The sequence below is a fragment of the Delphinapterus leucas genome, chromosome 10 (assembly GCF_059928025.1).
Source record: "Delphinapterus leucas isolate spDelLeu-1000000601 "Yukka" chromosome 10, BTC_Dleu_Yukka2, whole genome shotgun sequence".
Classification (NCBI taxonomy): Eukaryota; Metazoa; Chordata; class Mammalia; order Artiodactyla; family Monodontidae; genus Delphinapterus; species Delphinapterus leucas.
Window position 1 is genome coordinate 23,132,213 of NC_143138.1, and position 27,230 is coordinate 23,159,442.

A 27,230-nucleotide genomic window follows, 5' to 3' on the forward strand; every position below is an offset into this window, starting at 1 on the left:
GTGAGGTTCTAGCCCACAGGAACTTCACATTATTGTCTTTGTATTCAGAAAGTAGGCCAAAGTACTTAATTTCTCTGAGGGACCCAGGAGCTTTTGGAGTATTCATTCTTCAGGTTGTGAAAGCTATTTCAGAAGATCCCTCTGAAGATTTTGGAAAGAGCTACATAAATGCTAATTCGCTTTCCCTAAACTTTGGATCCAAAGAATGCTCAGAATCCAGCCCTGCCTCCCAGTCCGCCCCCGACCCCCACCCCCACCCCCCACCCCCACCCCCCCACCCCCACCCCCACCCCCACCACCCCCACCACCCCCCCCCACCCCCCCCCGCCAAGAGTTTGACACCCAAGACCTATTTGTGCCTGTGGTCCTTCCTTCATCCTTCTTTCTTGGTTCTATTCACTTCCTTCTGGCTTCTGCTCACACTCCTCAAGGAAGTCTCTTCTGGTCAAGGTCACTAACATAGTACTGTTAATCCTAATGGAGATGTCTCTGTCCTCATCTTTCTTTACCTCTCAGCAGCTTTCCCCATACTTGACAACTCTTTCTTTTTATTTATTTTGCTCAGTTCTTTTGGATTTACTTCACAAAGCTTCTACAAAGTAGTTCTAGTTGGAAGAAAAGAATAGAGAATTATAAGAAAGCTTTATGGAGGCACCATGCAGGTTTGTCGATTTGTAACTTTTTAATATCATTTGCTATATGTGGTATACATAGTAAACAGTAGAAACATGCAGACAGTCTTCATTTTGCGTGGTTTTGATAGGCGTGTGTTTCAATTAACATTTTCCTGGCCAGGATGGCTTGGTGTGTGTGTGTGTGTGTGTGTGTGTGTGTGTGTGTGTGTGTGTGTGTCTTGAATTTGGTGCATGCTTTTCTTACTAAGGATTTTTAAAATCCTCTTGTTAGGTATATTTTAAGACTGTATAAATTGTTTCTTGCTAAATGTATCATTCTGTAGCACACTTTTTCATTTAACATTGTATATGAGATGAATCCACGTTTATACAAATAGTTCATTTTGTTTTCATTGCTGGATAGTAGCCATGGTACGAATATGCTACAATTTCTCTCTCTTTTTCCTCTTCATTGACTTTTAGTTTGTTTTTATCACAGACATGGCTGCCTGCAGTGAACATTTTTGGGTATCTCTCCTTGGTCCCTTGTGTGTCCCGCTAGGATATGTTTGTAGGAGTGGAATTATTGCACTTCTTTACTACAAGATGCCAAATTGTTCTCCGAAGTGATTGTATTAATATATATATATGCTCTGCCCACCCACCCCCCATGCGCCCTGCGACACCTAGTTCTAGTTTTCTTCTTACCACCCCAGCTGCTCCTTCTCAATCTCCTTTGCCGCCTCCTTTTGCTGTAAATTTTGACATGTTTAAGAGCTTTAACTGGACTGCTTATTCTGTTCTTACTGCTTTCCTAATCGCTCTAGTTTCACCCAGTCACAGGATTTTAAATATCATCTATACACAGATGGCTCCCAAATATGTATCTCTACATATTTTCATAGTTTAAAAAATAATCGTGCCAAAATTGGTACTCAAATATATTGCAGATCGGATTGTAAATTGGTAATGTTTTTATGAAGGACAATATGGCAATCTCTGTGCAAATTTTTATTTTTTAATTAATTTTTTTTGATTAATTTATTTATTTGGCTGCGTTGGGTCTTCGATGCTGTGCAGGGGACATATATACACTATTATGTATAAAATAACTAATAAGAACATGCTGTATAAAAAAATAAATAAAATAAAATTCAAACATTCAAAAAAAAGAAAAGCATTGCATATCTATACAATAAAGTACCATAAGAATTAAAAAAAAAAAAAAGGGACTTCCCTGGGGGTCCAGTGGTTAAGACTCTGAGCTCCCACTGTAGGGGGCAGGAATTTGATCCCTGGTCAGGGAACTAAGATCCCACATCCACATGGTGAGGTTAAAAAAAAAAAAAAAAAAAAAAGGACATAGGAAGATTTTTTTTTTTTTTTAATGAATTAATACTTGGCTGCGGTGGCTTCTCTTGTTGTGGAGCACAGGCTCTAGGCACGCGGGCTTCAGTAGTTGTGGCGTGAGGGCTCAGTAGTTGTGGCTCGCAGCCTCTAGAGAGCAGGCTCAGTAGTTGTGGCCCACGGCCTTAGTTGCTCCGCGGCATGTGGGATCTTCCCGGACCAGGGATCGAACTCATCTCCCCTGCAGTTGCAGGCAGATTTGCACCACCACTGCACCACCAGGGAAGTCCCTGCATTTACTTTCTTTACATATCTTTCAATCATCAAAAGGTAAAATAAGGGCATGATTAGTTAACAAATGCAAGTTGTTTGGTCAAGAAACCGACTGTTTTATTATTGTTTTTTTGGCCACGGCGCATGGCTTGCAGGATCTTAGTTCCCTGACCAGGGATCGAAGCTGGGCCCACAGCAGTGAAAGCGCCAAGTCTTAACCACTGGACCGCCAGGGAATTCCCATTTTAAAATTTTATTTTATTATTATTATTATTACTGACCAAATCTTGATTTAAGCAGGGAAGCCCAATCTACAGGGCATTTTTTTTGGTGGTTGGACACAACACTTGTAGTTTCAGCAATCTCAGGACGCCCTCTAGTGTCCATGTGGGCTCAATGCCTCAATAATTAGAAGAAAATCACTTTGGAGTTTCACCTAGGACATCTGATTGAAGCCATTTACCAACACTTCAGGGCTCTCATTATTGGCCCATTCTGTTATCCTTCAAGTTTGCCCATGCCTGTCAGACTATGTCACCCTATCTTTGGATCAGAAAGTGTGATCAGAGCCCCTCTGTCACATCATAGGCCCAAACAGCCAAGGTATGGTGGAGGAAGGCCTGGAGGTCAACGTGCTGAGGGGTGAGGAAGGCCCTGAGGGTGTAGGAGCCAGTCTGGGGGGCTGCAGCAGCCCCAGGTGCTGAGCATAGAGCACTGCCTCTGGATCACCCTCTCTGACCTCCACGTCTGGTCCCTACCTGTCTGTCTGCCATTCCTGTGACCCCAAGGCAATCAAACACTGGATCACCGCGGTGGGAGTGGGGTTCCAGGGTCAGTCAGGTGAGGTCTGGTTTATCCGATATGGTCTTTCATAGACATAGGGAATTGAAACAGGAAACTACAAGCCAAGAATGGCTGGGAGATTTTCCAAATCCTTTAGTTGGAACACAGAGCTCACTGAGGTTTGCTTTTGGAATCTTCTCATCTGTCTTCTTCTCCTCTCACCAGGCATTTCCTTCCCCTCTCCAAAGACCATCTAGTAGAACATTACCTTTCAGGACTGCTTTCCAGATCAGCCAAGCCCAAATCTCCAGATAACTTGTGTCTTGGATCCACACGCTCAACGGCAACCCTGAGGGTAAGTTCAGTGAAATTTAGATTATCCAGTTGGGATCAGTCACTTGGGGGTGTGTGTGGGGGGAGCACTTGTTGGTCTTAACATTAGGGAAGTTATCTATACATCTGTAAATAGAAGCCTGCTTGATGTGGGAAGAAGGGAGGGAAAATATCGTTTTAGTATGTGTAGGAGTCTTCAGGAAAAAAATTACAGACAGCTCCAGAAATGCTAGGACCCACACTGAGTGACAGAGTGACCCACTCATCTGTCACCCAGGTGGTGCCCAGGTGGGCTTCCCAGGAGGTCCAGTGTCATTTAAGTTTCAAGGCCAACATTTTTTGGAGAATCCAGGCCACACATCAGTACATCGGGGACTCAGATTCTCAAGCTGTGAAAATGAAAGAATCCATGCTACTTTCTCAGGTGTGGTGACATTAAAATTACGTAACAATCAGTAATCTATAATTGATGGTATTCTTAGTGTTGCCTTTATTGCTCAGCCAACTCCCAAACCCAAGAATGGATCAAGGATTGTGGAGGAAGAGTTCATTTCTTCCCTCTGGAGGACCATCAGTAGGGATTTCTGCCCTGTGGAGTCCAAAGGAGAGATGTTGCTTCAAGCTGAGTTGGGAAAGGAGACTTGGACTTTTTCATTAAAATTTCGTTTTGCACGTTTTAATACTTCATAATAAGTACTTTATCCTATTAAAAAAGTAAAGTTTGCTCAGTCACAGACAACATATAAAAATGTATAGAAGCAGTCACAGACAACATATAAAAATGTATAGGGCTTCCCTGGTGGCGCAGTGGTTGAGGGTCCGCCTGCCGATGCAGGGGACGCGGGTTCATACCCCAGTCCGGGAAGATCCCACATGCCACGGAGCGGCTGGGCCCGTGAGCCATGGCTGCTGAGCCTGCGCGTCCGGAGCCTGTGCTCCGCAACAGGAGAGGCTGCAGCGATGAGAGGTCTGCGTACCGCAAAAAAAAAAAAAAAAAATGTATAGAAGCAGAAAGATGGGAAACCATCTGGTGTCTCCACTGGGAGGATCATGGTGAGCCCTTTGACAGGCCCTTAGTTCCCACCAGCTGTTTCCCATGTATTCATGTGTCTGTCCATACAGGATTGCATAGCTGTAGTTAGCTGTAGTCATACATTATGAATTACTTTGAATCTTGTTTTTGAAAACATTATTATTATCAGTAAGCAACTTTATATATGATATTACAAACTCTCCTTAAACACTGCTTTTACCAGCTGTATACTATCTCCAAAAAAAAAAAAAAAGGATATACCTGCTCTTCTGTATCATTTTTTACCATTATAAATAAAATCTGATTAATATTCTTTTTATTTTAGGCCACGCTGTGAGGCTTGTACGGTCTTAGTTCCCTGACTAGGGATCATACTCAGGCCACAGCAGTGAAAGCACCTAGTCTTTATTTATTTATTTATGGCTGCGTTGGGTCTTTGTTGCTGAGCGCGGGCTTTCTCTAGTTGTGGCAAGCAGGGGCTACTCTTTGTTGCAGTGCGCAGGCTTCTTGTTGTGGTGGCTTCTCTTGTTGCGGAGCACGGGCTCTGGCGCAAGGGCTTCAGTAGTTGTGGCTCATGGGCTCTAGAGCTCAGGCTCAGTAGTTGTGGTGCACAGGCTTAGCTGCTCCATGGCATGTGGGATCTTCCCGGACCAGGGTTAGAACCCATGTCCCCTGCATTGGCAGGCAAATTCTTAACCACTGCGCCACCAAAGAAGTCCCTGATTCATATTCTTATGCTTAGGGAGTTCCCTAGTGGTCTGGTGGTTAGGATTTGGAGCTCTCACTGCAGAGGCCCAGGTTCAATCCCTGGTCAGGGAACCGTGATCCTGCAAGCCACCTGGCATGGCCAAAAATTAAAAAAAATAAAATTCTTACACCTAAATATCCTTCTATATTTTATTTTAAAATCATAGATTTGTTGAATAGAAATTACTGGGTCAAATGGTATGAAGATTTTTTTTTTTTTTTTTTTTTTTTTTTGCGGTACGCGGGCCTCTCACTATTGTGGCCTCCCACTGCGGAGCACAGGCTCCGGACCCACAGGCTCAGCGGCCATGGCCCATGGGCCCAGCCGCTTCGCGGGATGTGGAATCTTCCCGGACCGGGGCATGAACCTGTGTCCCCTGCATCGGCAGGCGGACTCTCAACCACTGCACCACCAGGGAAGCCCGGTATGAACATTTTTAAGGCTTGTCATACATGTTTTCAAATTGCTTTTCAAAACCACTATGCCAGCTTATATTCAACCCATATTTACTGAGCCCCTACTATGTACTGGGACTGTTCTACATGCTAGAGATACAAGTGGTGACGAGTAGACAAGGTTCCTGCTTTAAAGAACATATATTTCAGTGATACAGATGACAAAAGCAATTATTCTGCTATCAGTGATAATTGCTCTGGAGAAAAATATGGCTGGGCTAGAAGATTGGTGGTGGCAATGGCAGGGCAAATATCTCAGAGAGTTTGTTGGACATGATGTTTCTGAGGACTTGACCTTGGGACACTGGACCTGAATGGAGGAGGGAGCACCCATGTGAGTCTCTGGGGAGGAGGTACACTTGGGGAGTCACAGCAGGGACAGGAGCCCTGGGACAGGACTGGGCAGTGTCAGAGGCCCATGTGAGTAGATGAGTGAGCCGGGCTGCCAGTGGCGGGCTGAGGCCAGGGTGGCCAGAGGGTCCCTGTCATGAGGGGCTTGTAGTCAGTGGTGAGGGACTGGGATTTCATTCTGCCTACGAAAGGAAGACACTGCAGTGTTCTGTGGGATGTGGTGGTGAGCATGTAGTCTGACTCACAGTTTAAAAATTCATGTCATCTGTTACGTGGGTAACAGACAGCAGGGCATGAGAGCCAGCAGGGAGCCCACCTAGAAGGCTAGCCTGTTTACTATTGTGGGGAGGACAGTTCTAGGACGGAAGCAGTAGAGCTGTGAGAAGTGACTGGATTTAATGTTGATACATTTTAAAGATGGCGTGAGCAGTAAGTCAATGAAGAACCACACATTTATTTACTTATCTTAATTCCACACTTGATTCCACGTGGCTTACGGCAACAAACTCAGTGTAATATACACGAATTATTTAAAAAGCAATATAAAAATATAAATTTTAAATGTTGAGACTGGGTTCAAGTTAGAACATTACTAGGCAAGCTGGAATATCTGAAACATTTGTTGAAATGGAGAGTTTACTGTTTACCTAGCCATGGATTTCACTGGCTCAAAATCTCTTATGATTATTGCCTAAAAGAGCCACGGGGTGGGGCCATAGCTCAGGGTCAGTCCCTTGTTTCCTGCTTCCGGTTCTGTACTTAGAGTAAAGCAGATTAATTCCAAGATGTTCAAAGATTAAATCAACATCTACAAAGTCATTGAGTAAATGTAAGAACCTCAGGAATTCAAGGAGATTTTACAGTTTTTCTCAGAAATGACCTCACTGTATGCTGCTGAAGAGATCGTGTCCTTTCTGGGGGCCCCAAGATGTAGGGGCTATTGAGCTATAGCCCTAAATAGAGTTGTTCTTTCTACCTAACGGGTCCCACAAAGCCTTACAGCCAACTTCAGTGGTGTCATCTGAACTAGGATTTTGGTTTTCTGAAGTTGGTTCTATTTGAGCATTTGTGTGGGCTTAAAAGTGTGACAAAGGTTTCCTTGCAATGATATTTCTTTGAGGGAATTTGACATCCACCCTCAGTGGCTCTGACCCTGACCAGTCCCTGGAGGGAATGGACTGTCCTGCACCGCTTTTCAGTATCCCTTTGTGTAGGAGTGACCTGTAGACTTGGAGTCACAGGGTCACCCCATCTCACCTTCCTCCCGAATGCAGAGTGCTTTAAGCCTTTTTTTTGGGGGGGGGGTGTTTGCAGTCTGCTGATCTGATGAGTGCCATTGTCCCATATCCAGAAATAAAGGCACACGTGACCGTAACACCAAAGTCTTGAATGTAGTGCCAAGGTGGGAAGGTTTCCTAAATTTTGACTCTCCATTTACACCAGTGGTTCCCAACTTGGGTACCCGAGATTTACACAGAGAGAGAGCTGGAGGGGGTGGTATGGGATGTCTAGAGGCGGAGCCACAGGTGCCCTTCAGGGTTTCTCTCAGTGGTCTTTGCCTCTCTTTTTTCCTGCGGTTCAGAGGAGTTTGTACTCCAGAAGTCTTTTGAAAAGGGTGAGAGATATTCAGGGATGGCTCTGGGGAGGGAAAAGGATGAGGAGTAGAGACAGAGCCGAGTGCAGCTGGACGAGAGGCGGGGCCTGGCAGGAGAGGGGGCTGGCCTGAGGGCAGCAGGTCTGGAGCCCAGCAGTTCACTGTGTGGAGTCCTAAAGCAAGTGAGGAATGGGGAGAGTGCAGACCTTCTACTGGCCAGAGAAATCAGAATTTGACTTAGTTTTGTTCTTGTGTTTCATCAGGTTCCTTCCTTCCTTCCTCCCTCCCTCCCTCCTCCCTTCCTTCCTACCTTCCTTCCTTCCTTCCTTCCTTCCTTCCTCCCTTCCTCCCTTCCTCCCATTTTTGGCCGCACCGCGCTTCTTGCAGGATCTTACTTCCCCCACCGGGATTGAACCCAGGCCCTCGGCAGTGAGAGGTTGTAGTCCTAACCACTGGACCGCCAGGGAATTCTCAGTTTCTCTGCGTCCTCTCCTTGAGCCACTGCAAACCCGCGAGCCAGAGCGAGCATCGCCCACATGGGCTGGATGCTCTGACCGAGACACTGCCATTGACCAGCATTCTTGAAACTTTACATCAGAAAGTCAGTGTCAAAAAAAAAAAAAAAGAAAGTCAGTGTCTTGTTCCTCAGACTCGCTCTGAAAGCCTTTATCTTTTCTCAAGGACAAATCGAGGCTCAAGGAATAAGGTTTGCCCCGACCTTTTCTCGGCTGGAGGACACTATGGCACCGCGGGTTTGGAACGTGGGTTGAGGATAAATGTGACGGGATCCCTTGTGTCCCCACTGATTTGCGCTTCTTTTTATTAGAGTCCGAGCCTCTCATAAATGTTTGTTTATATTCCGTGTACTCCACTAAAAACATCCCTTTGCAAAGCACTTTGAAAGATTCAGGGCTACGAAAATGTGAAGGATTATCCCAAAATACAGTTTCTGGTGTTGGATTTTAGTTAACATTTTGGTGTTTAAAAATCTGCAACTTATTGACTTTGGGGCTTAGTGTCATGATATTTTTAAGTGGAAATATTCACTCCCTGACCCCCTACACAATATAAATCCCAATTTACACTAAAAGAAGATTCCAATATTTCAGATAAATTTTAAGCCATGAATTATCTCACTCCTTGGAGATACCACTGTCAGAACTTCGGTGAGCAATCTTCCAGGGTTTCATCTATTTAAAATATATATTTTGGGGACTTCCCTGGTGGTCCAGTGGGTAAGACTCCGAACTCCCAATGCAGGAGGCCCGAGTTCCAACCCTGGTCAGGGAACCAGATTCAACATGTCACAACTAAGAGTTCGCATGCTGCAACTAAGACCTGGTGCAACCAAGTAAATAAAAATAAATTTTAAAATAAATGAGATATATATTTTGTAAGTGGTGTTAGTGGCATTATAATTCAGTACGTTCTCTAGCTTTTACAGAAGCTTAAAAGTGTGTTGGGCACATCTTTTCATAGCAATACATTAAAATCTATCTTACTCCTTATATTGGCTGCATGGAACTATGTCGCAAGGCTTTTCTTTGGGGACAGTGGAAATGTTCTACATCTTTACTGTGGTAATGGTGACATGGGCGCGTAAATTGCCAAAACTCAAGCCAGCTGTGCATTTCAAATAGATGCATTAAATTGTATATAAAGTATGTCCCTTCAAAGTTGATTTTTAAAATATTATCCTTTTTGGAATTTGTACTTTGGTTAGGTAAGCAAAATAAACAAAACACCTTGTTCTTGTTGCTAAGAGCTACACCCTGCACATCTGGAGGTGAAGAGTCCTGCTGTGTGCAACTTACTCTCCAGCAGTTCGGCAGTAACAGTAATAGCCGTCTATTTATGCATTCAGAGAGAGATCAAACAGCTATAGCAAACCTTGAATAAATGACAGAACTAGATAAAGAATAAAAATAAACGTTAGAAATCATAAAATTACATCGTTAAAAGTTTATTTCCCCGTAACTTTTTTCTCCCTTTTTCTTCTCTTTTCCTTTCTTCAACCCTTTCCCCCTTCCCTTCCTCCCTGCTTTCTCCACTCTCTCCTTTAGGGCTTATCCCCTGCATATTCAAACACACGAACACACGTGACTCACCTCGGACAGGTCTGGTACCGACGCCCAAGTCGATGCTCACCCGGGCGTTTTGTAAACGATGAAGCGTTGCCCAGCTCCACTGTTATCGTATCATTTCAGGCAGTCACCCCAGTCTTTGAAGGAAGTCACACTGAGTCTAAAGTAGTTTCCTCCCTGAACGTGGCAGAACCTCGGTGGTTTTTTGTTTTTGTTTTCTGGATCTCTGCTTTTCATTCGGGCAGGAAGGACTGGATTCAAAGGCCAGTTCCGCAGCGGGCGCTTTCCTTCCCGGGGGCGACGCGAGGCTGTAGGAAGTGTACTTAGATCCTAGAATCTAAGGGTGGGCCCCGCAGCGGGGTGGGCTGGAAGAAGCAGCTCCGAACTCAGGATCAATCCAGGTGCGGTTTAAAATAAGTCGAGGGGCTTCCCTGGTGGCGCAGTGGTTGAGAGTCCGCCTGCCGATGCAGGGGACACGGGTTCGTGCCCTGGTCCAGGAGGATCCCACATGTCGCGCGGAGCGGCTGGGCCTGTGAGCCATGGCCGCTGAGCCTGCGCGTCCGGAGCCTGTGCTCTGCAACGGGAGAGGCCACAACAGTGAGAGGTCCGCGTACCGCAAAAAAAAAAAAAAAAAAAAAAATTAAAAAAAAATAAGTCGAATTCCAGATCTCTCGTCAGACCTACCGACTCGGAATTTCCGCGGACCCAGGCAGGTCTGCATTTTCGCAGCCTGCAGATGTAGTTGCCGAGCAGTGTGAGGACCAGAAGCCTGAATGCAGCTCACTCCTGTCCCAACCTGCCCATAAGAGCCTTTATTCTGCTTTTATATCCACGAACAACTTCTATTTCCTTTAAACCAGAGTTAGGGGTTGGTTGATCTTCTGAGGGTGCAGTGGGGCCGCGCCTTGGGTTATGGAAGCATCCGCGCTGGCTGCTTTCGGTTTCCTTTCGGGACCCAGCAGCAGTGCGAGAGGTCTGCGCAGAGAAAGATGCCAGTGTGCCGGTGAGCCCAGGGGTACAAAAGGGAGAGTGGAGGGAGAACAGGTAGTTTATAGGGCAGAGCAGGGGAGGCTGGAGGCAGCGTGGCGTGGAGGGAAAATACTTTGTACAAGAGACTAGCTGCGACGCTTGATGAGGGAGGGGCAGCCACGCCCAAATCCGGGAGAGCACCCCAAATCTGGAGTCGTACCTCTCACGAAGAGTAGTTGGCTTTATCTCTCATTGCAGTCATCTCTAAATGCTGTGAGACAAACCTAACATATTAGTATTAGTATTAAAAGTCTTTTTGGGGGGAGAGGGGTTGCGACTCGAATGAGAGTTTGCTGGAGCTGCCACACCTAGCAAGTCTTCGAAAGACGATGGTCTTGGAGGAAAGGGCTTGTCCAGGAGAGCTGGGTTCCATCTGCCTCTATACTTTCACTACCCTTGTGACCTTTCGCAATGAAAAGAAGCTCTCTGAGATGGGACAGGACCCAATCCCTGACCTGCCAAATAAATTATGATGGTCAAAGTAATTAATTAATAAAAATGATGTGAAATCTAAGAAATTGTTAAAACTTCCTGAGGCATGACATTTCCATCCACAGGAAAAGTATTGGAAAAGGATCTTAGTGGAATGGTTACTAATGTGAGGCAGAGTACAACTTTAAAAAAAGCATTTGCAGGGAGACAAAGATGAAATGAACACAGTTCCTGATCCTAAAGTGGCTCATTTTCTAATGTGGGGAGTATAAAATGGTCAGATGGGGTTCAAGGCAGGGCACACTTGGTTCCATCAGGGAAGTTTCAACCAGGGCTAGACCAATGATTCTAAAACTTGCCTACATATTTGGAATCACTGAGGGGGCTTTAAAAGATATGAAGCCCTAGGTTCAACCCAAGGGATACTGATTCAGTTGGTTTTGGCCATGGCCTAGACATATGGATAGTAAAAACTCCCCAGGTGGTTCTATAAGCAATCAGGTTTAAGGACCATGGCGTAGGTATTCCAAAGACCAAGAGATGTGGGTTGGGGATAAGGCACAGCTTTCAGTAGAAGGAGGCTTTCAGGATGGCATTAAATTGCAGGACACCACGCCAGCAGAGCATATATGTACCCAGAGGACAGGGAGGGTCTCCGTGTGCAGAGTCACGGCGGGGAGGCTCTAGGGGTCTGGGGGAGAGGAAGGGCCCTGGCCCAGGAGCAGTACCTGTTCTCTCCCTGAAGCCTGTCCAGGATTCCAGGTAGCCCCGCAGTCTTCCACAAAGCTCTCCCTGCACATGGGCCTGGTAATACTTGCTTTGAAAGCCATCTGTGTCCCAGGACTTCTCCATTTCCATGGCCAAGTTCTGAGCCAAGGACTGGGGCGCTGTAGTGGGTCTCTGGGTGACAGGAGAGGAGGAACTCCCCATCATAGTAGCGAAACCTGAAGCCCCAGGCATGGTTGTCTTCTCGGATTTCACAGCCCAGATCTCCTGGAGGGAATTCACACCTGCAACCCACCCCACCAGCAGTGACTCCTCCAGTCCCTGCTGTCCCTCTGTCCTCACACCCAAGTGAGAAACTCCAGCCAGAGGGCACCCTCCCTGCTCCCCTCCATGTCTTCCCAGGGCTGCTGAGTAATGGCCACCCCCCTGCTGAACTCACAGACCCCTATCCTCTGGCCCCTGCCCCCAAATCCAGTGAAAGGCCTCCCAGCACTCTCAGACCCTCCCCACTGTCACCTCCTTTCTCCTCCTGCAGGGCCAGGATTTCTGCTAGAAGCTCTCTGAGGTCCTTCCACGTCTCTGTCAAGTCCTTGGACTCTGTGTCCCACGTCTCAGCTCCCAGCTCTTCTGCCCACAGCCCCCGGGGTTCTACCCTGCCTGTCTCACGGTCATAGCGCAGGAGGGCCTGGCCATCCAAGCGTCCCGCGAAAAAGCTGAACTGCACAGATCCATCCCGGGACAGCGCCGTGAGGTTGTAATGAAGACTGTGTGATCCTGGGGAAGGGGTAACCGCAGATGAAAGAGCTTTCCGGAAACAAGTGCACATCAAATGTTTAGCAGACAAGTTCTGCTGTCCTGACCTGCTCCAGGACTGAGGATGCAGAACACGCACATGTACAAGGGACCACAATGAGAATTTTTCCAACACAGGGGAAAGAAGAAAAAGAGAAGGGAAGGAGAGGGGAATTGAGGAGTGGAGGGAGGGGTGGAGATGGGCAAACACGCAGGACAAGTGCCAGGACAGGGAGGCACCGGCTCCCTAAGGGTCCAGGCAGGAGGCCAAGGGGAGAAGCTGGCCTGCAGGGGGCAAGGGAGAGGCAGGAAGACCAGGGTGAGGGGAGGTGGAGTCAGAGGGGAGGGAGGGGCAGTGTCAGGCCCAGGATCAGAGGCATCCCTGGTCAGAGGCGGGTCAGGTGAGATGGAGAGCGAGGGCTGCTGCCCGTGGGGCAGGCTCATCATGGACAAGGTGGGCTCAAGGGAGGGTGAGGCACGAGGCAGAGGGGCCTGAGGGGCTGGGCTGTGGCCCTAAGGGAGTGGAAGGTGGGCCAGTACCCCTGGTGGAGGTGAAGCAGTGGGTCTGGGCCCAGAGTGCAAGAGGCATGGGGAGGCCCCAGGTGGGGAGGTGGCTGGACCTGCCAGTGTCCCCTGGGAGAGGTGGGTGTTGGGGGCCTGAGTCAGTGCCATGTGCCCAAGGGTCATGGAGAATTAGAAGGAGGGTTGGCAAGAGAAAATAGAACTGAAAAGCCAAGGTGCACATTGGGAGGGACCTGCATGGTGGGAGTGGTTGGGGGCAGGTCACACCTCCACAGAGGGTGTGGGTCAGGCAGGCAGCACAGGAAGGCAGGGCTAGGGGAAGACCCCCTGTAGGGAAAGGCCAACTGACCAAGTGGCATCAACGAGGATTTTGGATACATGGTTGAGGTAGTGAGAGCCCACTGGGGTCAGTGAACCCAAGAGAGGGTGATGAAGGCCAAGGAGGTGGGCAGTTGGACCAAGGGTAGTATTCCTACTGGGGAGGGAGTAAGGGCAAGGGGCTGCAGAGGAGACAGTGGTGAGGGTGGATTGGGGGGCAGGGGATGAGCATGCCTCAGGGGTGACTCTGGGGGACCTTGGGTTAGGGTGAAGACAGGAGAGGAGGGGTGCTCTGGTTGAGGGAGGGTGAGGATGGCGTGGTGATTCCTGGGAGGAAGCTTGTGATTGATGAGAACGTGGTGATGGCCCCAGGCACTCAGGCAAGGAGTGGAAGCTGGGCAACGTGCCATGGGGGTAGGTGCAGAGGGACCAGGGCAAGTGGAGTCCAGCACCTGAGGCCTGGAGAGTGGAGGTCTCAAGAGGGTGAGGTTTAGGATGCAGGAGTGGGGAAGGGGCAGTGCTGGGGGAAAGGCCCACACTGAACGAGGGCCAAGAGCAGGTGCCTGCACTGGGGCAGAGGTAGGAGGATGGGTGCCAAGACCAGGGGACATGTCCTCCCACAGGGGCTGTGCACTGTGCTCAAGGCCCAGTTATCATTAGCAGCAGAGCTCCCCCTGGTGATGAAAATAGGGTAGTGATGAGGGAGGGAAGTCCCCCTGGGCAAAAGTCATCCCCAGAAATGTAAGGTTAGTGAAAGCTGGGGGGTGGTAGGAGCCATGTGGGTGTCTGGTCCTTGCAGGTCAAGACCCATGAGGGGAAGAGAGGGACCTGTGGTGGGAAAGGGGATGAGGGTGAGGACGCCCTAGGAAGGGATCAGAGAACTGTAGAGAGGAGGGGACAGCAGGAAGGGGCAGGACAAATCCTGAGGGGGCGCAAGAGATGGCAGGGGAGGAGGCAAGGAGAGAACCAGGGGTGGGTACACGGGCACAGCAGAAAATAAGAGTGAACATGAGTGGGGGAGGGGGGAAGTAAGGGAGGAGGGAGGGAGTAGAGACCATAGAAACCACAGGAAGAATCTAGGCCCCAAAGCCATCAGATTCACTCTGTCAATGAAATTAATCAATAAACAATCTATAATAAGAATAGAAAAGAGTTTTATTTGAGCCAAACTAAGGACTAGCCCTGAACCCAGCAGGGTTTTCAGCACAGCACAGGCTTTTATATCTTGTCAGAACAAAGAACATTAAACAAGTCAGGGCTACAGCACGTACACGTGCAGCACATACAGTACGGCCTTGGCACCTGGGAAGGGAGTCTTATCATCAAAGGTGAACCAGCGTTGGAGTCCCAGGAAGAGGGGCATTTAGTCTTTTTTTTTTTTTTTTTTTTGCGGTATGCGGGCCTCTCACTGTTGTGGCCTCTCCCGCTGCGGAGCACAGGCTCCAGACGCGCAGGCCCAGTGGCCATGGCTCACGGGCCCAGCCGCTCCGCGGCATGTGGGATCTTCCCGGACCGGGGCACGAACCCGTGTCGCCTGCATCGGCAGGCAGACTCTCAACCACTGCGCCACCAGGGAAGCCCTAGTCTTTATTTTTAACATGGAGATTCTTTACTTCTGGCCAATGTGCCCTTTTCCTTTAATAATTAAAGCAGATGTACAATGTATGTCTGACAGGCCACAAAGAGGCAAGTTACTTAGCCCAAAGTTCAACTTAGTTCATGTATAAGACAGAATGACTTCCCTGTATCTGAATATGGGAAAACATTTTTTGTCGCTTCTCTCATTGAAAGCCAGGATCGGCCACGGTGCCCACAGCGGTAGGAAGTGTGGTTCAGGGCCCTTGGGCCCTTCCTAGAGCTCCAGTCACTAGAAAGAGACCCTCAACTCCAAGGCCTGGGGCCCTTGAGCGCTGCCTGCCTGGAAGCCCCCTGATTCCCGAGGCCAGAAACGGGAAAAGGGCAGAGCTGAGAACAGGAGGAGAGGACAGCGCTCAGGGGCCTAAGAGGGCACCCCACACACCGGTGGGAAGTGGCCGCCTGAGCGTCGGACCTCCAAGAGCCCTTGATCGCCTCTGACGGGAGCAACCCGGGCTTGGGGGCAGCCTTCCCACCCAGGGCAGTCAGAGGACGCGGATGTGTGAGGAAGAGGAAAGCAGGGAGGGCGGGTGCAGCAGGGGGAGCAGAGGGTGGGAGTTGGAAAGAGACTGAGAAGCGGGAACGTGCTGTGGTGGCCACAGGCCGCGAGCCGCTCCCGGCCCCTCCCCGACCTCCCCCCGCCCCCTACTCCCCCCACTCCCCCCCCCCCACTCCCCACCCCGCTGCACCGCAAGTGAGACGGTCCCCGCGACGCTCACCGAATCCCACCCGGACCCTGAAACCGCCCCAGGCTCCCGGCTGAGGACCTCAATGAACGCCACTCACCAGCGGCGGTAGCCGGGAGCACAGAAAGGGCAGCGCCGGCTAGAAACGGCAGGACAAGGAGTAGCGCCATGGCCCAGACCTTGTCAACCTCCCAGAGGCCCCGGGACAGCAGCCGAGCGGGCGGCACTGAGCTGGGCAGCGGCGACGCACTGGCAGTGGAGACGGCCCGCACGGAGCTTTAAAAACTTGGCCCCGCCCCGTCCCCGTCCCTGTCCTCCCTCCCCCGAGCAGGGACCGCCGTCCGGCCGCTTCCGCTGCCTAGAAAAGCCTGGAGGCTAGAAAAGCCTTAGGATCCCCAGGAAGGTGAGACGGAGGGTGAGTGCAGACAAATGCCGAAGGGACAGGCTCTGAGCAGCAGAAAGTTAGGGCGGCCCCCACCAGAAGCGCCCAGATCACCGCCTCCCTCCTCTGCAAAGAAGACTCCCCGCCTGCACCAGGGAAGGTCTCACAAGGCTGCTTCAGAGACACCCCACGTTTCCGGCCTTTCGGGGCTTCTTCCTTCAGGCACAACTTCTCTACCATAACCCCCTCCCTCCACCTTGCACAGCAGAGGTACTGGCAACAGTCCGCTGAGACCAGATTTGCAGATTTCAGCAGCTCTGCCTCTCAGAAGCCACTTGCCCAGATGAAGGACTCTTCCCCAGAGTTCAAACTCTTCTAGATGTTTCCACCATTATAATCTTCTCCTCCCACTGACTCCAAGACGGAGCCATGTGTCTTTTCCTGTGGCCTCTGCCTATAGGTATCCACACTCTCCCAAAGCAGCCTCTTGATTCAGGCCCAATGAGGTGGCTCCCCATGATCTACCCCAACACCAACCTCTCCCAACTCCCTTTCCAACCTGCCTCAGGACAACTGCGCCTCTGGGCCCATCTGCCCCTCAAACCCAACAGATGTACAGGCAAACTCTACCCCTCTCCCTGCACACCAGCCTCTCTCCCTCCCCAAGTTCTCTTTAAGCATCACCAGCTTGGTCCCTTCTGATCCCCTTTCCCCTGCCTCTCATGGGCTCACAGTCAGCTCCTCCAACCCCTTTTCAGTCCCACTGCAGCTACCTTAGTCCAGGCTTTCATCTACCTCAGCCTAGAGAACTGCAAAGCCTTCCTAAACACCTGCCTGTCGCCAGTTATAACCATAAGGCCCCAGCCATCCACAGCTGCCCCATCTGCAGAATTAACACATAAGGTCTCTACTCCACCATCAAAGCCTGCAGTTGCCACAACCAGCTGTCTGGCATCATCTTCCACTTCTCTGGTGACATCTCCCCTGGGTTGCAGTAAAAGTGGGCTCGCCCCATTTCCTTACCCTGTCCCATCAGGATGCCACTCCCCTCTCATGGATTGCTCTCCTCTGCCTTCCAGCCCATCAGAACTGCACATCCTAAAAGATCTCTTTTACATAGTGGGATTGGTGGCACAACCTCTGGATTATACTAAACACCACTTAACTGTAACTTTAAAAGGGTGAATTATGTGATATATGAATTATACTTCAATAATACTGTAATAACAATAATGCCGTCCTGAAGGCCTCCTTCTCCTGAAAGCTGTGACTTAACCCCAGCACTCATCTCTTAGTCTCTGGAATACCTACACCATGGTCCTCAAACTCAGCTGCTTATTAAAACCAGCTGGAGAGTTTTCACTGTCTGTATGTTCAGGCAGTGGCCAAAACCAATTGAATTAGTATCCCTTGGGTTGGACTTAGACCTTCATATCTTTTAAAGCTCCCTTGGTGATTCCAATGTATTGGCAAATTTTAGAACCACTGGTCTAGGCCATGGTTTGAACCTCCTTGATGGTACCAGGTGTGCTCTCCCTTGAACCCTATCTTACCATCTTATACTCCTCCCATTAGACAATGAGCCACTCCAGTAGCAGGAACTGTGTTCATTTCATCTTTGTCTCCCCTGCAAATGCTTTCTCACATTGAACTCTGCCTGTCACTACTAGCCATTCCACTAAGACCCCTACCCTACACTTTTTCTGTGGATGGAAATCTCATGCATCACAAAGTTTTAACCATTTCTTAGATTTCACATCCATTTTTATTAATTACTTTGAGCATCATAATTTATTTAGCCATTCAGGGATTGGGTCCTGCTCATTCTCAGAGAGAATCTTTTCACTTCTAAAGATAGCAAGAATAGTGAGATGTAGAGGGGCAGATGGAACCCAGCTCTCCTGACAGCTGGGCCCAAGCCCTTTCCTCCATGATGTCAACACTCCTTAGAGGACTTCTTAGGTGTGCAAATCCAGCAAACCGTCTCATTCAGCTCACCCCCACCCTCCCAAAAAAGACTTTCAATACTTTAACGCTAATATGCTAGGTTTGTTGCACAGCATTTAGAGACGATTGTAACTAAAGCCAATCCTACTCATTCTGGGGGTGGAAGAGGCCCTGATGGTATAGGGCTCAGGGTCAGGGTTGCTCCCTGGATCTAGATTTGGCTGCCTCGCCCCCCAACACACACCGGCCCCCCGCCCAAGCTTCCCAGGTTGTCTTTTGTACAAAGTGTGTTCCCTCCACCCCACCCTGCTTCCAGCCCCCTCTGCTCTGCCCCATGAAAGACATTTTCTCCCTCCACTCTCACCTTTGTACCCCTGGACTCACCCGCACAGCGGCATCTTTCTCTCTGCAGACCTCTGGTGCCACTGCTGGGTCCGGAAAAGGAACCTAAACCACCCAGCACGGATGCTCGCAGAACCCAAGGCGCGGCTCGCAGGAAGGCCCTGAAGTTTTCTCTGCTGGGCCAGAGTTTACAGTGAGGACTGGAAATCACCCGTCCCCCAAACCCTGGGCTGAAGGAAATAAAAGTCGTCCACGGATTTAAAAGCAGAATAAAGGAACTTATGTGCAGGCTGGGAGGGGAGAGAGCTGCATTTAGGTTTCTGGTTCTCAAACTGCCGCTTGAGAAAATGAAGACCTATGTGGTCCTCGGAAATTCCGAGTTGGTAGATCCGGAGGGGGATCTAGAATCTGACTTATTTCAAACAAGGTCTTGGTTGATTCTGAGGCGTGTGAATAGGGAAATGCTTCTTCCAGCTCCGCCCCGCCCCGGGCCCCGCTGTTAGATTCTAAGAACCAAAAACTCTTCCTCCAGCCTTGCTTCCGCCCCAGGAAGCAGAGGGCCCACTAAGGATCTAGGAAATACCCGCCGAGAATGTTCCTTCTTCTGTGGGGAACATAATTTAGAGCTGGTGTGACTTCCTTCAAAGACTGGAGTGACTTCACTAAAGGACACAGCAACAGCGGGTCCAGGCACAGCTTACAAACTGCTCGGGCGAGCACCCACTCCCCTGTCTGCCCGCATCTGGCCTGAGGTGGACAGAGTCACCTGTGTTCACTGTGGGGCTCGAATGTGCAGGGGACAAGATGTAAAGAAGAGACCAGGAAAAGGAGGGCGGGAAGGGAGAAAGGGTTGAAGAAAGGAAGAGAGAAGATGAAAAAGGGTGGGAAAATCTACAGGGGAAATAAATTTTAAAATATATTTTTATTATTTCTAACTTATATTTAGTTCTGTCATTTATTAAAATTTTACCATAACTGTTTGATCTCCCTCTGAATACATAAAAGATGGCTATCATCGTTATTGCTGGACTACCTGAGAGCAAGTTGCAAACCTTAGGACTCCTTACCTCCAGATGTGCAGGGTGTCGCTCTTAGCAACAAGAACAAGGTGTTTTGTTTGTTTTGTTTACCTAACCAAAGTACAGATTCCAAAGAGAATAATAGTTTTAAAACCAACTTGGTTGGGGCATACTTTACATACAACCTATATTTCTTTTTCCTCTTGAATATTTTATATAGATCATTAGGTTTCCTTGAAGGTTTGGTAGGACTTAACCTCTAAAACATTCTGGATAAGGTTGAAGGGAAACAATTTTTATAACTGCTTTAACTTATTGACTTGTACTGTCTTTTCCATTGACATAAATTTCTTCAGTTTTAAGATTGTTTAAATCTCTTCTTTGTCTGCAGTGACATATCTCAGACAACTATGTTTTGTTCTTAATTTTGCCTATTTTCTCTTTTTAAAATAACTATTTCAATTCAGTATTTTACTTGGTTTTCTTCTTATAAATCCTCAACTGATACTATTTATTTATTTACTTATTTTTGGCTGCGTTGGGTCTTCGTTGCTGCACGCGAGCTTTCTCTAGTTGCTGAAAGCGGGAGCTACTCTTCCTTGAGGTGCGCAGGCTTCTCGTGGTGGCTTCTCTTGTTGTGGAGCATGGGCTCTAGGGGCGCGGGCTCAGTAGTTGTGGCGCACGGGCTTAGTTGCTCCACGGCATGTGGGGTCCCCCCGGACCGGGACACGAACCCGTGTCCCCCGCATCGGCAGGTGGACTCCCAACCACTGCGCCACCAGGGAAGCCCCAAAGTGATGCTTTTAAAGGTGAAGTCCAATGGAATATACTCAGCCATAAAAAAGAATAAAGTAATGTCATTTTCAGCAGCATGGATGGCCCTAGAGATTATCATACTAAGTGAAGTAAGGACAGAGAAAGACAAATACCATATGATATCACTAATATGTGGAATCTAATTTTAAAAAAAGATACAAATGAACTTATTTACAAAACAGAAACAGACTTACAGATATCAAAACAAACTTACAGGGCTTCCCTGGTGGTGCAGTGGTTGCGAATCTGCCTGCTAATGCAGGGGACACAGGTTTGAGCCCTGGTCTGGGAGGATCCCACATGCTGCGGAGCAACTAGGTCCGTGAGCCACAACTACTGAGCCTGCACGTGTGGAGCCTGTGCTCCGCAACAAGAGAGGCTGCGATAGTGAGAGGCCCGCGCACCGCGATGAAGAGTGGCCCCCGCTTGCCACAACTAGAGAAAGCCCTCGCACAGAAACGAAGACCCAACACAGCAAAAATAAATAAATTAATTAATAAACTCCTACCCCCAACATCTTCTTTAAAAAAAAAAAAACAGTTACCAAAAGGGAAACGTGGGGGGGGAGGGATAAATCAGGAGCTTGGGATGAACACACACACACTACTATGTATGAGATAGATAACCAACAAGGACCTACTGTATAGTACAGGGAACTCTGTTCAATATTCTGTGATAACCTATATGAGAAAAGAATCTAAAAAAGAAAGAATATATGTATATGTATAACTGAATCACTCTGCTGTACACTTGAAACTAACACAACATTGTAAATCAACTATACTCCAATAAAATAAAAATATTTTAAAAAATCAAGAAGTCATACCATGTCCCTCTTCTGCTCAAAACTATCTTATAACTCCCATCTCCCTCAGAGCAAACGTCAAAACCCTTCCAGCATCCTCCAGGCCTTACATGGTCTGGCTGTACCTCTGATCTCATCTCAATTAATCTCTGCTCCTGCCGTACTGGCCTCCTCACTTTAACTGGGACACACAGACATGCTTCTGCCCTGGTGCATTTGCCTGAAGGTTCCCTCTGCCTGGAAGGAACCTCCTCCAGACATCCTCAGCGATAATTCCTCCATGTCCTTCAAATCTCTCCTCAAAGGTCACCTTCCCAGTGAGGCCCTCCCTGACCGCCCTAGTAAAATACCCATTTTCCCTGTCCCCGTACTCACACTCTGGATCACCTTCTCCACTGCATCTTTTCCATTGTACGTATCCCCTAGTAACAGAACACTTTCCTTATTTACTATGCTGATAGCACATAGTCTGTCTCTTCCCACTAGAATACATGCTCCACAAGGCCAGCAATTTTTCTGTTTTTACTTCAATGATGTTTCCCAGATGCAAAATACTGTGTCATATATCTGGCACACAACTGTATCAGTTGAGTGAATGTTCAATGTAAAGCACCTCCCTATTCTAGAGACAGTATCTTTATTACTGTGACCTCAGGCCAAAAGCTGTTTTGTGGCAGCTACAGAACAACATCTACTCACATTGACGTCAGTGCTGCCGGTGTTTGTCTCACAAGTGCTGTTCTCCCCTTCCCACCAACCAACCTTCCTCCGCACTGCCTCACACAAGTATATTTTTCTTTTCAGAAAACAATGATCCTTGACTTATGGGTCCTATTTTCCAACCAAGTATAAACCTAAATTAGACTCTGCTTTACTTTTTTTTTTTTTTTTCTTTTTTTGGCCACACAGGGTGTGGAACTTCCCTGACCAGGGATCAAACACAAGCCCCCTGCAGTGGAAGAGCAGCATCTTAACCAACGGACCACCAGGGAAGTCCTAGACTCTGCTTTATAAATCCATGAGTTTGTACTGGAGCCAGCACTGGGATTACTAGAGCTAAGGGCAGGGAGAGTGGGTAGGCGAGCAGAGCAGAATTCCGACAGGAACTTACCTAAGACGAGACATTATGGTTTCCCGCCTTTCTGCTAATTCCAGAATCTGGATCCTTTGAGAAGGTTGGGGGAAATATGGAAAGAACAATCAAACCCTAGACAAAGGGCAAGAGCTGGATGAATCTGAAAATCCACCTCTGGACACCACAGACTCTCCTGTGTGCAGGGGCAGGCTTGGGCCTTGTGGGGACCACGACAGGCCAAACGACTCCTCCAGCTGTCAGAGGTGGGGGACACCCAGAGGAGAATAAAACACAAACTCAGGCAAGAACCTCTAAAGAAAGAAATAAACAACAAATAACACCCAAAAGATAGGGGCTGAGGACTGGACACAGGTCTGAGCCGAGGCTGACCTGGTGACTTCTTCTGAGATCACAGCTGCTGGTGGGACAAAGTTCTGAAGAGACAAGGACAAAGGAGCTGAGAAGATGTGACCAGGAGTGACCACCTCAAAGCCCACGATGCGGTGAGCACGGAGTGGGCACAGGCCACGTCCATGCTCAGCTCCTCATCACCTCCTCCTGTCCCACCGGCAGCAGACAGAGCACAGCAAGCACACAGATTCTGGAAGGTTCTCAGCGCTTCCATTTATTTTCTCTCTCAAACTTTAAGAAGCCTTTCCTTTATTATCCCATCAACGCCTCATGGCAGGAATTAGAAAAAACAAAATTCATATACAGATTTTATTTCCAACAGGCAAGTAAGACATTATTATTCAGTGTACCACGAAGTTAAGACAGGGATGGAGGTGGCCCAGCCCTGCCTCTGCTGGAACAGGCAAGTGGATCAGGGAAGAGAACACAGGTCAGGGTGGGGAGGGGTCGTGGTGGGCAGGGGTGGGCCAGTCTCCCCACGTCCTCACATTAGGCTACGAGGAACACAGACACATTCAGATGCAGCTGCAGAAAGAGGAGTCACGGGACCTGAAGCCACAAAGTGGGACCGTGCATCACCCAGTTCCCACAAGGCTGTTGCCTCACACTGTGAAAGAAAATAATCATGAACAAATTCAGGTCAGTCATGTAAGTGCTGACCTTCCCAACAGCCCCCCACATGCTCAAATGTCCCATTCAAGGATCCCCACCACCCGGGGCATCCCCTCCGCCCCAACACCTCTCCCAACCTAGGCCCTCCAGGGTCTCACCTTTAGGATCCGTGAGAGACACATCAGAGCCCTGGGCACTGTTACTGCCTGGGGGAGAACAAAACCAGGACGTGGTCAGAACCCACAGGAGAGAAACTAGAGAAGGAACTTTAGGACGGTGAGGCCCCCATGGCCTCCTGTCTGCACCCTCACAAGGGTCTCAGGAATCACAGCCCCTCCACACTTACTTGCAGCCTGAGCGTAGCTCCCTCCTTTCTCACCTGTAAGAAGAAAAGCTCACGTGAGAGGCCAGGGAGAAGACTGAGTTGTGAGATCCTAGAGGAAGCCCCTAGTCCTGGACCGCAGAGAACTTTCCAGAACTGTAACCAAAAATCCAGGACAGGATCAGGAACATGAAGAAAGGAGATGTGGGGGGACTGGACCAGCTGCCCTCCTGGGAGTCTGTCCTTAGCGGGACCTTCCCCCTCTGACCTTCAAGTGCTGAGAAACAGGCCCTCAACTGGAATTATGAAGGTGAAAAATCTGTCTTTCGTTTTCATATGTACTTTATGAAAGGGTAAGTGTTAGCACTCAGCTCCATATTCCACATGTGTGTGTAGGGTACTTTCCAGTAACGAGGCAGGCAAACGTCTACCTGGGCTTGAAGCCCCCAGTGAGACAAGAAAACTCAGATCCTTCCCCACCTTCCCTACCTGAGTGCTTCTTCCTCCAGATCACAGCTCCAGTCACCACGGCTCCAGTGACCACCAAGAGAACCAGGCCAACAATGAGGCCCATGATGGGGACGGTGGGCTGAGTAGGTTCTGTGGAGGAAAGGGAAGGGGCCCTGACCTCAGGCCTGAATCCCGACCTTGCTGAATGTGTCCAGAAGGGCTCCTGCTTTATCTGAGAGGAAGCTCCACCCCACATGTACCTCCTTACCCCATCTCAGGGTGAGGGGCTCCTGGAGCCCCTTGTGCTGCACATGGCATGTGTATCTCTGCTCCTCTCCAGAAGGCACCACCAGGGCCACCCACTTCTGGAAGGTTCCATCCCCTGAAGGCCTGGTCTCCACAAGCTCCATGTCCTGGGTCTGATCCTCCCCATCACGCTGCCAGGTCAGTGAGATCTCCTTAGGGTAGAAGCCCAGGGCCCAGCACCTCAGGGTGACCTCATGGTCAGAGATGGGGTGGTGGGTCACGTGTGTCTTTGGAGGGTCTGAGGAGGAAGAATCAGAAAATTCACACTTAGTGTTACCTTCATGGGCCACTGAAGCAGCATCACGTGACCATCCTGAGAATGAACAGCACAATGGGTTTGAAAATAACAAGCACAAACACCAGACACCAGCCTGGACTCCGGGGTCTGGGAAGATCTCCCAGTCCTTGGCAAGTTCTATGATAAGGATGAAAGCCAAGGTAGGAGGCTCCATGTAAAGGGGAGAATACAGAGCAATGGTCCTGACTTTGGAGGAGGCTGAATGACTCAGAAAAGCTGGAGTCAGGCCTCCTAAGATGTTCTCAGGCTGAGAAGAGGCTTGAGAGAGAAAGTCATGGTTCACAAGATGGGGGTCAGGGTCAAAGGGCGCCGCTGGTCAGTTATTTCAGGGATGGTTTCCTGTTTCTTCCCCAAAGAGACTGGATTCCTTCACTGTCTTTCAGAGAAGTGAGGCCACCGGCGAGTCACTGTCTCGTACAGAATACGAAAACCTGGGCGGATTCCTCCCTCTCCCAACAAGAAGTTGGGGCGGTGTTCCCACAGGGACCCCATTTCCTCCCCTTGTGGGAAGCCAGCTCCAGCCCTAGGGGAGACCAGGGAGGCCCCGTGGCCCCTCGTACCTGCGCGCTGCAGCGTGTCCTTCCCGTTCTCCAGGTATCTGCGGAGCGCCTCTACGCATGCCCCATCCAGGTAGGCTCTGTGGTGCTCCGCAGCACCGGCCTTCTCAAACTTGCGCTTGGAGATCTGAGCCGCCGCGTCGGCCGCGGTCCAGGAGCTCAGGTCCTCGTCCAGGGCGATGTAATCGACGCCGTCGTAGGCTAACTGTCTGTACCCGCGGAGGAGGCGACCGTCCGGCCCCACGTCGCAGCCGTACATCTCCTGGAGGGTGTGAGACCCTGACCCCGTCCCGACCAGGCACAGCGATTAAACCCAAACTGAAAATGAAACCGTGTAAAGTCCCGCCGTTTCCTCCCGAGTCGCGGGGCCAGGCGGGTCCCGCAATGTTGGGGTTGCCCTCGGACCCGGAGACTCGGGGCGACGCCGGCCCGTCCCTGGGGATGGGGGTCGTGACCTGGACCCGGGCCCACGTCGCTCACCGGCCTCGCTCTGGTTGTAGTAGCCGCGCAGTATGTTCAGGTTCACTCGGTAAAACTGTGCGTTTTCCTTGGAGATCCGCGTCTCCTCTTCCCAGTACTTCGGCTCCTCCTGCTCCATCCACGGCGCCCGCGGCTCCTTCCTCGGATTCGGGGCGTCGCTGTCAAACCGCACGAACTGCGTGTCGTCCACGTAGCCGACGGAGATGAAGCGGGGCTCCCAGCGGCCTGGCCGGGACACGCCGGTGTGGAAATACCTCAGGGAGTGGGAGCCTGGGGGCGGGGAGCGGTGAGACCCGGTCCGACCCTCCTCCCGGCGCGGGTCCCCGGGTCCGAGGTGACGGGGCCGGCAGGGGGGAGGGGGCGAGGGGCTCGTGAGACGGAAAAGGTGTGGAGGTCGGAGAAGGGCCGGCACCTGGGGGGGTGGGGAGAGAAAAGGGGGCGGGAAGCAAGGGAGGGACAGGCGGGGACCGGGGTGAGGGGGCGGGTCTGGACCGGGGGCGGTGGCGTGGCTCCTTCCCTGGGAGTCCTGACCCCCGACCCCCGGGGTCTCCTCGCTCCTCCCCGCAGAGGCCGTTCCCTCCCGACCCCGCACTCACCCGCCCAGGTCTCGGTCAGAGCCAGGGCCCCGGAGAGGAGCAGGAGGAGGGTTCGCGGTCCCATGACCTGTATCCTCGGCGTCTGAGGAGAAACTGCGTGAGACGGGTCGGTGGAGATTTTACAACCGGGAACCGCGGGGACGCTGATTGGCTTCTAGAAACCGGACACGCAATGGGAGTGAGGACTGGGGCGTCGTCATGAGTATCCAGTCAGGAGGGTTCGACACAGGCTGTGAGAGAGAAAGTGAAACTCAGGGGAGATGAAGAATCCCCAACACTGAGCGTCCCCGCCCCAGACACCGCCCTGAGAGAGACCCAGTGAGCCACACTCGAGTTCTGGGATGTTGCCCTGATCCCGCTCCTCCTGCACCGAATGCTCTTCGTCATATTGTCTCTCTGAGTCCTGGCCCAGGGGCTGTCTGAGGAAACCAAGAATCCATGCCCAGATTGGGCTCAGCCAATTTTTCCTCCAGTGTTCTTTTGAAACCATCGTGGCTGAACAGGACCATCTGCCTCTCACCCCTTATCTCTCACCCCTTGGACTCTTCTAGAAGAAAACTCACCCGCCAGGGACCTTGATGCCAGAGAGTGAGGTCTCTCTGGGAATGGAGGTGGAGGAACAGGGGTTTTGTGCTTTAAACCTGGAGAAGTTGTGCCTGAAAACACCAGATAGAGATTCCCATATGGATCGGATAGTTTCCTTTGTGTTTGTTAACTATAGCGGGGAGCACAGTCTTTATGATCCGCAAACATCAGGAATCTAATGTGTAAAACTGATTTTGGCCCTTACCAATACAGAAATGTGCCTGAATGGCACTGCCAATCATACTCACAAAGCTCCTAGATTTTACTTTCCCAAACCATGTGTCAGTGTCTCCTGTGTTGCTGTGTTTTAAAATTGTCTTCATTCCATATCCCTGAGTTTGTGTGAGTTGAAGAGGAGCAGAAAAATACCGCCCCAAAATATACCATTCTGGCATACTGATTATTTTGAACTGAAGTTATGATGAAATAAAATTTATATTTTGAAAAAAAAAAATTTATATTTTGGGGGCTT

The 27,230-nt window shown here is 49.8% G+C and overlaps 1 protein-coding gene and 1 long non-coding RNA gene across 5 annotated transcripts; both read right to left on the reverse strand.

Annotated features, from left to right (window-relative positions):
- Nucleotides 1-332: 332 nt before the first annotated feature.
- LOC111170649 (uncharacterized) lies at nt 333-14,817 on the reverse strand. 2 transcript variants are annotated; one of them, XR_016394583.1, is made up of 4 exons: nt 10,300-14,817; nt 9,640-10,189; nt 3,286-3,366; nt 333-605 (listed from the first exon to the last, which is right to left on the reverse strand). It is a non-coding gene; the product is annotated as an uncharacterized LOC111170649 (long non-coding RNA). The 2 variants fall into 2 exon arrangements; XR_016394582.1 differs by having other exon boundaries at nt 333-3,366.
- Nucleotides 14,818-22,736: 7,919 nt separating this feature from the next.
- LOC111170644 (BOLA class I histocompatibility antigen, alpha chain BL3-7) lies at nt 22,737-26,299 on the reverse strand. Of its 3 annotated transcripts, XM_022566078.2 has the most exons (8): nt 26,174-26,299; nt 25,578-25,847; nt 25,101-25,376; nt 24,205-24,480; nt 23,976-24,086; nt 23,511-23,543; nt 23,323-23,370; nt 22,737-23,159 (listed from the first exon to the last, which is right to left on the reverse strand). In XM_022566078.2, exons 1-8 carry the CDS (start codon nt 26,235-26,237, stop codon nt 23,155-23,157), a joined length of 1,083 nt encoding a protein of 360 aa, XP_022421786.2. In that variant the 5' UTR covers nt 26,238-26,299; the 3' UTR covers nt 22,737-23,154. The 3 variants fall into 3 exon arrangements, with proteins under 3 accessions (XP_022421786.2, XP_022421788.2, XP_089774670.1); XM_022566080.2 differs by lacking the exon at nt 23,511-23,543; XM_089918544.1 differs by lacking the exons at nt 22,737-23,159; nt 23,323-23,370; nt 23,511-23,543 and adding an exon at nt 23,584-23,642.
- Between the last annotated feature and the right edge of the window lie 931 nt (nt 26,300-27,230).

Coding starts and splice junctions, on each gene's coding strand:
- LOC111170644 (XM_022566078.2), bottom strand. CDS start 26,237: ATGGGACCGCGAACCCTCCTCCTGCTCCTCTCCGGGGCCCTGGCTCTG. Junction 25,848..26,173: donor TCTGACCGAGACCTGGGCGG/GTGAGTGCGGGG, acceptor CCCCGCCCCCAG/GCTCCCACTCCCTGAGGTAT. Junction 25,377..25,577: donor CTACAACCAGAGCGAGGCCG/GTGAGCGACGTG, acceptor GGACGGGGTCAG/GGTCTCACACCCTCCAGGAG.